At 48.7% G+C, this 12,689-nt stretch overlaps 1 protein-coding gene across 2 annotated transcripts; it reads left to right on the forward strand.

Annotated features, from left to right (window-relative positions):
* The first annotated feature begins 805 nt into the window (after positions 1-805).
* PRCC (proline rich mitotic checkpoint control factor) lies at positions 806-9,258 on the forward strand. 2 transcript variants are annotated; one of them, XM_063947132.1, is made up of 7 exons: positions 806-3,269; positions 3,875-3,922; positions 4,002-4,595; positions 4,771-4,866; positions 5,895-6,038; positions 7,626-7,691; positions 7,904-9,258. In XM_063947132.1, exons 1-7 carry the CDS (start codon positions 1,014-1,016, stop codon positions 7,988-7,990), a joined length of 3,291 nt encoding a protein of 1,096 aa, XP_063803202.1. In that variant the 5' UTR covers positions 806-1,013; the 3' UTR covers positions 7,991-9,258. The 2 variants fall into 2 exon arrangements, with proteins under 2 accessions (XP_063803202.1, XP_063803201.1); XM_063947131.1 differs by having other exon boundaries at positions 807-3,269; positions 4,768-4,866.
* Positions 9,259-12,689: the final 3,431 nt, after the last annotated feature.

Below are 12,689 nucleotides of genomic sequence, written 5' to 3' on the forward strand. Positions count from 1 at the left end.
CTGGCTGCGCACACAGGAGCCCCACGGCCATTTTTCTGATTGCAGCGGCTGCATGTGGTGTCATGCAGACGCCCCGATCCCGCCCACCGTTTCTCCATCACCGCCCCCGCAACGCTCCGTCTTGGAAACGGAACGATGCTGACCCGTAAACACCTCTGCTTGATTGACAGGCAGAGACGATTGCACTTTCTTAGCAGATTTTGCAGTTGGATCGCGGGTTGCTATCCGACTTGAATCAGACCCTATGTCAGCGTCCTGTCCCCTGATGCAGCTATGTATACCATGTACTTGTCCTACATGGTCTTGTACTGTAAGTCGCGATTTTCCTGTCTGGCTCATTTGTTTGATGTACTTTGTTAGGCGCTGTAGAACGCGTGTGGCGCAAAAGAATAATAATAAATAGTGCTCCAGCCTATCAGCATGTGTTTGACAGTGGTAATTCTCTTCTGAATACATATCAGCGTTGTTGTAATAAGCGGCGATGCGGGAGGTCTCAGTGCTGTGACAAGGGGCATGTTATGCTTACAGTATAAAGAAACCAACACACATGCACTGAGAAATAAAGACATATATACAGTAGCAGGCAGAGCAGGAGACATTGCATTTAATCATTGCCCAGAGGCTGCAGTGCAAATCCAAGTGTTCAGTGCTTTCTGCACCACCACCATCAGCACCAGCAACTGTAGTGCTAGTTGACTGATCGCGCAGAGGCTGCTGGGAGTTGTAGTGCAGTCCCTGCTCTGTCAGGTCAAGTCCTCGCTAAACACTACATCTCCCGGAATGCCTTGCGGCCGCCTCGCCGTCCGGCGCCCCCTGTGTGGCCCCGCGATGGCTGCTGGGAGTTGTTGTGCCAGCCGCCGCCATTACGGTTACTGGCCTGTGCCTGGGAGTGAGCAGGAGCCAGCCAGGAGAATTTGAAGCACGGCCGGGAACGTGGCGTCGGTAGCCGGGAAACTACTCCGAACGTGAGCCGAGGACCGAAGGCCCCATCCTCCCGCTCCCAGGCCGTAGCTATGTCCCTGGTGGCCTATGCCAGCAGCGGGGAGAGCGACTCGGACTCGGAGATGGCCACGGAGTCGCAGCAGAAGTCTGCGGGGGATCTCTACTCAAACCCGCCACCTTCACGGCCAGACCTGCCGCCGCCACCTGCAGCCCAGGCCGAAGCCGCGGCCTATCCTGGCCAGTACGCCCGCCAGAGCCCCGGGGAGCAAGAGCCGCCCAACACGGGCTACTATGGCCCCCCGGGGGTGTACGGGCTTGGCTACCCCCTAGGATATGGGCCCCCGCTGCCAAACTACGGGCCCTCATCCTACGGGGCACCCAGCTATCCTGCCAACACGGCCCCACCGGGGTATGGAGGCTATGGCCACAACAACCAGGGCCACGGGGCTTCCAGCTACTCCAACCTAGCATACAGCCCCCAGGGGCCCAACCAGAGCAACTTCCCTCCTCCTGGCCTCAATATGCCACCCCAACAGCGGGGCCATGGCATGAACCTTCCGCCGCCACATGGTGGGCCTGGCATGAACTTGCCTCCTCCTCAGGGTGTCCCAAGCATGAATCACCCGCCCCCGCAAGGTAGCGCCAACATGAATCACCCATCCCTACAAGGTGGCCCCAATATGAATCAGCCTCCCCCTCAGGGTGGCCCAGGTATGAATCACCCGTCCCTGCAAGGTGGACCCAATATGAATCAGCCTCCCCCTCAGGGTGGCCCAGGTATGAGTCACCCGTCCCTGCAAGGTGGCCCCAATATGAATCAGCCTCCCCCTCAGGGTGGCCCAGGCATGAATCACCCGTCTCTGCAAGGTGGCCCCAATATGAATCAGCCACACCCCCAGGGTGGCCAAGGTATGAATCACCCACCCCCGCAAGGTGGCCCCAACATGAATCACCCGACTCTGCAAGGTGGCCCCAATATGAATCAGCCACACCCCCAGGGTGGCCAAGGTATGAATCACTCACTCCCGCAAGGTGGCCCCAACATGAATCACCCGACTCTGCAAGGTGGCCCCAATATGAATCAGCCACACCCCCAGGGTGGCCAAGGTATGAATCACCCACTCCCGCAAGGTGGCCCCAACATGAATCACCCGACTCTGCAAGGTGGCCCCAATATGAATCAGCCACACCCTCAGGGTGGCCAAGGTATGAATCACCCACCCCCTCAAGGTGGCCCCAACATGAATCACCCGCCCCTTCAGGGTGGCCCAGGCATGAATCACCCACCCCCGCAAGGTGGCCCCAATATGAATCAGCCACCCCCTCAGGGTGGCCCAGGCATGAATCACCCGTCTCCACAAGGTGGCTCTGGCATGAATCACCCGCCCCATCAGGGTGGGCCAGGCATGACTCACCCGATGCCTCAAGGTGGCCCAGGTATGAATCACCAATCCCCTCATGGTGGCCCAGGTATAAATCACCCACCTCCTCAAGGTGGCCCAGGTATGAATCACCCACCTCATCAAAGTGGCCCAAATATGAATCTTCCTCCCCCTCCAGGTAGCCCAAACATGAATCTTCCTCCCCCTCTAGGTAGCCCAAACATGAATCTTCCTCCACCTTCAGGTAGCCCGAACATGAATCTTCCTCCCCCTCAAGCTGGCCTAAACATGAGTCTTCCTCCCCCTCAAGGTGGCTCAAACATGAAACATCCTCACCCTCAAGGTGGCGCAGGCATGGGCCGTCTTTCCTCAAATGGTAGCCAAGGAATGAATTTGCCTCCACCTCAAAGTGGACCAGGAATGAACTTGCCTCCCCCTCAGAGTCCTGCAAGAATGAGTTTACCTCCCCCTCAGAGTGGGCCAGGAATGAACTTACCACATCTTCCAGGTGGTTTAGGACTACACATGCCCCCTCCCCAAAGTACACATGGCTTGAATCTGCCACCTCCACAAGGCAACCATGTCTTAAATTTGCCTCCACCACAGAACAGCACTGGTTTAAACTTACCCTCCCCTCAGTCTAGTCCTGGGCTTAATATTCCTCCCCCAATGGGTGGCCATGCATTGAATCTTCCACCGCCACAAGTCAGCCCAGGGCTTAGCCTACCGCCGCCAATGAGTGGTCAAGGACTTAACATTCCCCCTCCACAACTGAGTCCGTCATCCTCGGTTGGTGTGGAACCACGGATGCCTTTACCTTTGCCTAAAGTTTCTGGCCACAGCATAAACCTTGCACCTCTAGATAATGATAGTTTGGGAAATTCCAGACCGAAGAAGAGATCTGAACCTGTAAAGATTAGTATTCCTGAGCTGCACACTGGAGGGGTGAGTGTTCTTTGTGCATACATGTATTTGTGGTTGCAATGCAATGAGGGCTTGAGAACATATTTGGCATTAAAAGCTATTATGTTTGCTGCATGTTACGTTAGACTGTATCTTATCACCTATATCAAGTTGAGGATCCATAGGGAACCATTGGATTATTCCGAGTGTTGGTTTAAGGGTTTGGTTTCACTTGTCTGTATAGAATATTTTACATTTCATTGGGAACTGACCATTTTTGGCATCCCAAACTATAGCACTTTGGGTTCCAGTTTTTATTGTTGGATGGGGGCAAAGTTGAGCATCCCTTTTAATAGTTTATTATTAGAATTTATCCTTAAAGCACCAACATAACACATAGTGCAGTACATTGAGAGCGGATCATGAAACAACAAGTAGAAATGTCTCTACCCGAATGAGCTTGCTATCTAATTTTCTGAAGGGCATTGCATAATATGTTGGGGTTTCTGTTCACCTTCCCCATGGAACACTTCCTCTAGTTTCAACAAACTTGTAATACATTTATTTTAAACCTTTAAAAAAAAAATGGAAAATAAATTTGCATTGAGCAAACCGGCCCATTCTAATTATTATTTCTTGTTGTCCAGTCTGATTCTGAGGAAGATGAACCAACCAGGAAAAAAAGTGCCACTCAGGTGAGTGTGCGTTCCGATGGTATTTATGACTAGTGTAACATCATTGATCCTCTGTCTAATACATAAATGTTGTTTACAGGTCTCCAAGGAAGGGTTCGGATTGTCGTCCTTACTCCCTCAACCGAAAAATGCCCTCGGCGGAGATTCCAAACGTACACTCCTTCCCTACAGCTTCACAAAGAAGTCTTCTGACGCTCCTAGCGAGCCGAAGCCTCCTAAGAAGGCCACAGTGTCCAAACCCAAGCTCACCCCCAATCCCGAAGTATCGCACACACCATCTCCGTCTGCCATCAAAGCTGCAGCGAAAAATGCTGCTCTGCAGGTCACCAAGCAGATCACACAGGAAGAGGACGAGGAAAGCGACGAGGAGTTCCAGCAGGGCAACTTTTTCTCATTGTCCGAGAGCAGGGACGTTCCTGGCGCCACCGCTGTCACTGCCACCACAGAAAGTTTTACTTACCCACTGGTCCCCATGGTCAACGATGATGGACCTCCGGGAGTCGATGTCGTTGAGCTGCAGAATGAGGCCGCAAATGCCCCGTTAGAGTTTAAAACTGCAACCGGTCCAAGCACCAACCAGCAGTGGTCGGGATCATCTAAAGAAGAGTACAGCAGCCAGCCGTACGGCCAGTATCCAGAGTACACCGCCCCTAGTGGAGCTTCATACTATCAGGTAAAATATGGCAGTCTAGTGAATGGCAACAACCACTGGTAGTTTCTGACTTTGCTCCTGGAAATAGCCCTCTTACCTCTCCTCCCTTCATCATATGTTTATCAGCGGGGGTGGGGCATTTCCTCTTGTGCAGTTAGCTGGTAACATGTCCCCTTTTCATTTTTGCTTACAGCAGGATTATTACAGTAGCGGTTATTACCCAGAATCGGAGCAGGCACCTACCGCCCTGCGAGACCTCTCTGCCAGCGACTCCTTCATGGATGACGAAGCGGTAAGTCTTGTAATCTGTTCCTTCCCTCAGAGCAGGGGCAGAACGGGAGGCTATGTCACATGTCCTTTTTTTTTTTTTTTTTTTTCAAACCTGGTCTCCCTCTTCCGCAGAGTTAAGCGTGGAGTAGTACATATTAAGAGTTTTTTTCTCTTTCATCTTTTTAAATGGTGTGATGGGATGCGGTCAAGATCCCGCCGGACGGAATCCCGGCGGTCGAAATACCGACACCGGAATCCCGACCGGCACAATCCCGACATATTCTCCCTTCGTAGAGAGGAGGAATAAATTAGGGTGCCGAGCGCAGCGAGCCCGCAAGAGGCTGCGTTCCGCTCACCACCCCTGTCGATTGTGCTGGTCGGGATTCCGGTGTCCATATTTCGACCGCTGGGATCCCGTCCAGCGGGATTTCGTACTGAACCCGGTGTGATGGCTTACAAGTGGCAGCATCATTTGCTTGCTAAGGGAAATTTAGTTGCAAACATGCCGATGGCGCTTTCATAACTTGTAAGTAATGTGTGCTAGGGATGGACATTGGAAGCCGAGCATCGAGTGGTTGCCGGGTTTACGACATCAGACCATGCACCATCACATCATAACCGTGTAACGGTACGACAATCATTGTATGTACTATGCACATGTGCAGCAGCAGCCGGAGCTTCATGCATACGCACGTAACCATCTGATGGGCATCGGAAAACAGCACCCAGTGGCTGGTCAGGCCCGGTGTACTTAGAATATTTTCCATCGATGTGTTTTTTGTTTTTTTTTTGTTTTTTTTTAGTAAGCCTTGCCAACTAATTAAAAGCTTGTTTCAGCTACAGGGACCATTAATACCTTATGGTAACGGCTTTTGTAAAGATTAGGCCAGCTATAAATGCTAAATGGCAGTGGCAAAGAAGGCATGCTGGGGCCTGTAGTTCTGCTGCAGCTGAATAAATCTTGCCGGAGCAGACTTGCAGGAAGTAGATATGTGGATTTTAGTACCGCACTTAGATATTCATACTTCTGTTTTTCTTTTACCGTGGCAGTTTAAACGCTTGCAGGGGAAGCGCAACCGAGGGAGGGAAGAAATTAACTTTGTGGAGATTAAAGGTGACGACCAGCTGAGTGGTAACCAGCAGTGGCTGACCAAGGCTCTGACGGAAGAAAAGAACATGAAGTCTTTCAGTAAGGTAAAGTCATTTACATCACTTTTAAAAGAGATCGTTTAGGCCAGTGGTTCTCAAACTCGGTCCTCAAGTACCCCCCCAATGTTTTCCAGGTCTCCTAGCAGTTCAAGAGATGTATTCATTACTCAATGACACATTTTAAAAGACCCACAGGTGCAGCAAATTCTTTCACTTGCAATCCTGTGAGGAGACCTGGAAAACATGAACTGTTGGGGGGTACTTGAGGACCGTGGTTGAGAACCACTGGTTTAGGCTATTTAAATAAGTAACAGGTGCCTGAGAGTGTCCGGAGTGTGGGATTGACCATGAGTAATCCTTGTGGTCACATAAGAGCTGGCTAGATACAAGTGTGGTCCTACTTTGTCAGTCATTGTTTGTCTATTGCTTTGATTAAAACAAGAAAGTGAAAAATTAGTAGGATTTAAACGCATCAGAAAGATTTTGGGGACATGGCGAAGGTGCAACCAATGTTACGCTATGCTGTGACCCCAAACGTGATAAAATAGTAAAAAAGATTGACTGTTGAATCCTGTCTGATTCTTCATTCCTCACATCATCCCGTTTTAGCCTAATCTGTCCCTTGTTTCTAAACAAGTCTCATTCCAGGAGGGGTAAAGGGACGGTTTCAGTAAATGTATGTTTTCTGCAGTCATTTCCCTCTCATCTCATTCGTCAGTTATCTCCATAATGAGCAATGTACTGTATGTGTAACTTTAATCTAGCTCCGTGAGGCAGGTCAGAGAAATGGAGTGCGGTGAATAAATAACTTTGTAAAATCGCGAAACTTTTAAATAAATATTTGCAGCTCATATTTTAATTTTCAGTTTTTTGATCGCCTTCTACTTTGTAATGAGGCACGTTGCACAGAAAGGCTAGATTCTGTGGAATTACACATCCTAGCATGTCCTGCCACAGTTGAGGCACCCACTAACAGCTTAACTGTGGCAGGGCATGCTGGGATGTGTAGTGCCACAGGTTGCTGACCCCTAGACTAGAGATATCGGGCGTCATTCCAGTTTTTCGCAGCCGTGTGATCGGGTCCGGAATGCGCATGGGCTGCGGCCGCAGTGCGAAGGCACGTCGCTGCCCGGCAGCGATTGTTCTAACAAAGATTGCGATCGCAGCGGCGATCGCATGGTGACTGGCAGCAGGAAGGCGTTACGGGGTGGCAACTGACCGTTTTCTGGAAGTGGAGAGGAAAACGCAGGCGTTTGCAGGGCGGGTGTCTGACGTCAAATCCGGGACCTGACAGGCTGAAGTGATTGCAGCGGCTGAGTAAGTTCAGAGCTACTCAGAAACTGCACAAAATGTTTTTGTACAGCTCCCCTGCACAAGCGTTCGCACACTTGCACAGCTAAAATACATTCCCCCATAGGCGGCGACTATCTGATCACAGCGCTGCAAAAAGTTTCAGCGTGCGATCAACTCGGAATGACCCCCATTGGCTGTAAAAGGACTCTGATATGGTGAAATAATTCTGGTCTGTGCTAAAGGTTTGATAGAAGGGTCTTGTGAGGCTTTCCCAGGCCTGTGTCTGTGCGATTTTATTTCTACGTAATATTTAGCAATTTTCTGTTTCTCAAAATTCAGAAAAAAGGAGAACAGCCGACGGGACAGCAACGGCGAAAGCATCAAATTACCTATCTGATCCACCAGGTTAGTGCTACCAGTGTTTTGCTATATATTACTTGGCCGCATTACAAGCATGCATCAACAGTCGGGGTTTAATGTATTTGCCGGACAGAGCAGTTGAGCAGAGCTACGGCCAGACTTACAGGAGGCGGCAGGCCTGTACCGGATGTGAGCAGTATCCTGCTGTGTGTAAGCACTGTTCATAGGGCTTATACTTTTTCATTTCCCCTCTACAGGCTAAAGAGCGGGAACTGGAGCTGAAGAACGCCTGGTCAGACAACAAGATGAGCCGTCGTCAAACACAGGCTAAATACGGGTTTTGATCTCTTTTTCCCAGCGGGGGGAGATGTAGTCAAACATTGCGAGTCTGCTGCAGTTGGGAATTCCATCTTAATATTGCCAAGCGGTCGGGGAAAGGCGGACAGCTGGACTGGTCATTGCTGCCTTGTGTTATTTAAGGACTTCTAACTACAGAACAGTTCTGTCCTGTATTAATGTGATTACCCTGGACTCTGTCTATGCCAGAATTGCTGTTGGATTTTTTTTTGGAGGGTAGGTTTTTTTTTTTTTGTAAGACTGGTAATGAAAGGATGTACTGATAAAATGTGTGACCAAGATGGAGCAGTCTGGACATTTAAAGACTGTTACAAAAGCAGCGCTATCGTTCATCTGCTTACCCGTTGCGTGGATTTAATGCCTGCCACTTTCATCCTTTTCACCTTTTTAAATCAGAGTGGACCTAGCAGCAGTGCACACCGCTAGTCCCTAGAGCTTAGTTCTGCCGTCGCAATGGCTCCTCCACTGTGTGTAGGTGATCGATGCACTATAAAGATACGTAGCCAGTTATAGACCATGTAACAGCCACCCTGCAATGGCATAAATGTCTGCTCCCCAGCCACAGCCACCGTTTGGTTCTCTAAGCTTTGGCATAGGTGGATTCTTGAAGATTCCTCAAGCCTTTACCCCTGCTGTCCGCAGCTTCATTGGTCACTGGCAAATGTTCAAAGAAGGCTGTGCTTTTGTAGGCGCTGAAGAAGGTCCTTAAATTAAAAAAAAAATGACATTTTGTAAGAGGAACGTTAAACTAGGTTTAAGGTCCATTTTACAGATATACTTTAATAAAACATTTTTTTTGTTTTTGTAGTATCCTCTCCTCTGTAATAAGCAGTGAGGGACAGTTCTGTGACACTTTCTAAGGCTGCGTGCAACCTACTGTTTGACGAATGTCTAATGTAAAATAGAGCAAGTGAATCATATCTCTGGACCGGAGGATTTTCGATCGGTGACCTCAACTACGGGGTCTTTGGCTACCCCCACATCCTGGGGAGGGTTACCGCTATCTGTGCACAGTGACTATGATTTTTCCAAAAAGCCTGTATATCCAATGCAAGATGGCGGCACGGGCAAGCATGGGGTTTATAGAGATGCCACATCTGGTCGGCACACGACGCGGCTGAATGATGAAGTGGGTTGGTTGATCGCCCCCGTGAAGTCTCGAAGGAGCTTAAAGAACGTGCAGCTGTGATCATTTATGTTTTGTGATCTCTTGTACATAATGTAAACTGTATATATATATTTTTTTGAGTTGAAATAGTTTTTTCTTTCTTCTTTCTCTTAGCTTTAATCTAATACATAGGGTAAAATCCCTAAAACATGTTGTGGCGTCAGCACTGGCAATCTGGGCTGTAGGGAGGATAATCTGGGAACCATGTGCTAATTATTAGATGTTTAATAGTAATGATAATTTTCAGTGTTGTGATGGAAAATGTAAATATAGAAAAGGGAGAGGGCGGTTTACGACGGCAGTAAGAACACTTATCTTCTGAGTAGCTCAGTAAGGTAGGTGTTAAGACGTAACCTTACAAATCAGAAGAGAGCATTGCTTGATATTTATCATTGCTTACTCTTGTTGGATATGCGTTATGTGCATTATGTTTCTCACAATGAGATGAACAAACTCCTGGAGGTATTCATGTGCCAGAAAATCCACCACTATCCTGCACTTGTGGGGAGGTGCATTGTCATGTTGGAGAAGGGCACCATGAGCGTAAGTACTTGGACGGCGCCTGGAAATGGCTTTGAGCGCTTACAGCAGGCATTGGTTGGCGTACTAGTCACCAGTGACGGTGGCAGCTGCACAAGTGGTACGGTATCTACTTGACCAGTCTTGGCCACAGAAATAGCCACCTTCTGCTTGGCCACATTAAAACTTTTGTGGCTGGGGTCCACTGGCCAACTGTTTGGTCTCGGGGTCGAAACTGTAGATCCAGGATTCATCGCCACTTATGATCTCTCAGACAGTTTGAGCGACCGCCATCAAACCTGGCCAGCATGTTGCGGTAGTTGTGCACATCTCACAATACACCGGGTTCTATAACCGCTCTATAACAATGTATTCAACGGTCACATCTGTCCCTAACACCCATCTCTCATGTCCCCTCTGTTTTGTTCTGGCCCTGTCACCCCTGTTCTTTTCCTGACGCCTCTGTCTTAAGGTGCGTACACACTGGCCGGTGTGTACGGGCGACATATCAATGGTCCGTCGGCCAGTGTGTACCAGCGATATATCTGTGAACAGCGTCGTTCCACTAAGAATCTGCTGTTCAGTGGAACTCGGCAAAATACGTTTTTCCCAATCAAAAATATTTTATATCACTATTGTTCCAAATCGCTTGATCAGATAGTAATTATGGGACTACGGGCTAGATTTGTGCCGTCATGTTAAGTGTAAGAGTTTATCAAAATTATTTTGACTATCTGTATTCTTAGTGCTGAGTGTGCACCTGCATTTCTCTTTTTCTTGGTAGTTCTGTCAGTTCTGGGAATCTGTCATACTAAACAATACAGCGTCAGCTTCTCTTTTTTTATTCTAGATGCCTAATCAATTATATCGCCAGGGTGTTATTAGTCCTGTCCGTATGAATTTATATTACACCTGTCCCACAGACGGAAATCCTCAAAGGATCAGTGTTGGGATATCATGAGTCACAGGTTATGGCAGGCTTTACTATATAATAACATGACACACCAGATATAAAGAAGCATCTGTTTTCTTTATTGTGTCTTCTTATCATTCTGTAAGCTATCCTTACCCCATTAATCCCCTACTCTGTGGTCCTCATACAGAACAGGAACATACGGACTTTGCACCTGCAGGATATTTCCCCTAGTGGCCGGGGTAAGACGTGCAGTGAGAGGACTGTGCTACATAAACAGTGTGTACCCTGACATCTGCATTACATGTGATGAATTGGTCACAGTAACATGACACCTGGTATCTTTTACTGTAAAATGAGCCACATGAAGCAGATTTTAGGCTGTTTATTTTCTTTTCCATAAACTAGGAAACGGTTTTTGTTCAGGGCAACAAAAGAAGTCTTGCTGATCATTTTAATGTCTTAAAGTGTGCATAAAAATGTTTTCCAATTTATTTGGGTGGCAGCCCAACTTGTAGGACCTTACTGATGCATGGTAAAGTCTGACATAAAAACCAGACACAAAGGAGTAATTATTTGAAAGCACACCGTGCGGTCTATGTAGTTGGTTCTAATATCACAGTCCTGGCAATCGGTTATAAGGCTGGTTACCTATAACACCCCCCAAATGCATCTTAATTTCCCATATAAAAACTGTGTATCCCCATGCTGGGAAATAATGAATATACAGTATGCTTATCTGACCCATTTAATGATGCTCCTAAAGATACATTCAGCATATAGACACTTCAGTGCGGAATAAAAACAGAGAGTAGTATCATTACGCAACAAGTATTTTATTGAAAAATGTTTTTTTTTGTGTCTGCAAGCATTTCTCCAATGCTAGTGAGGGCACATACCTCTGATGGTGGTGAGGGCGCATGCCTCTGATGGTGGTGAGGGCGCGTGCCTCTGATGGTGGTAAGGGCGCGTGCCTCTGATGGTGGTGAGGGCACGTGCCTCTGATGGTGGTGAGGGCGCGTGCCTCTGATGGTGGTGAGGGTGCATGCCTCTGATGGTGGTGAGGGCGCATGCCTCTGATGGTGGTGAGGGTGCATGCCTCTGGTGGTGAGGGCGCATGCCTCTGATAGTGGTGAGGGCGCATGCCTCTGATGGTATTGAGGTGCATGCCTCTGATGGTGGTGAGGGCGCATACCTCTGATGGTGGTGAGGGTGCATGCCTCTGATGGGGGTGAGGGCACATGCCTCTGATAGTGGTGAGGGCGCATACCTCTGATGGCGCATACCTCGGATGGTATTGAGGGTGCATGCCTCTGATGGTATTGAGGCTCATGTCTCTGATGGTATTGAGGGTGCATGCCTCTGATGGTATTGAGGGTGCATACCTCTGATGGTATTGAGGGTGCATGCCTCTGATGGTATTGAGGGTGCATACCTCTGATGGTATTGAGGGTGCATGCCTCTGATGGTATTGAGGGTGCATACCTCTGATGGTATTGAGGGTGCATGCCTCTGATGGTATTGAGGGTGCATGCCTCTGATGGTAGTGAGGGTGCATGCCTCTGATGGTATTGAGGGTGCATGCCTCTGATGGTATTGAGGGTGCATGCCTCTGATGGTATTGAGGCTCATGCCTCTGATGGTATTGAGGCGCATGCCTTTGTTGGTATTGAGGCATATGCCTAGCCCGGGGAGGCTATGGTGTTGGCGCATGCCTCTATGGCAGGGGTGCCTGCCTATCCCGGGGAGGTGGAGGCGCCTGTCTCACCAGGGGTGCAGGAGGTGGCTGACGTGCCCGAGGTGGTGGGGGCACCTGTCATGGACGAGATGATGGTCCATGTCTTGCCCGAGGTGGTGGGGGCGGTCTATGTAGTTGGTTCTAAGATCACAGTCCTGGCAATCGGTTATAAGGCTGGTTACCTATAACACCCCCCAAATGCATCTTAATTTCCCATATAAAAACTGTGTATCCCCATGCTGGGAAATAATGAATATACAGTATGCTTATCTGACCCATTTAATGATGCTCCTAAAGATACATTCAGCATATAGACACTTCAGTGCGGAATAAAAACAGAGAGTAGTA

The sequence above is a fragment of the Pseudophryne corroboree genome, chromosome 12 (genome assembly GCF_028390025.1).
Source record: "Pseudophryne corroboree isolate aPseCor3 chromosome 12, aPseCor3.hap2, whole genome shotgun sequence".
Taxonomy (NCBI): Eukaryota; Metazoa; Chordata; class Amphibia; order Anura; family Myobatrachidae; genus Pseudophryne; species Pseudophryne corroboree.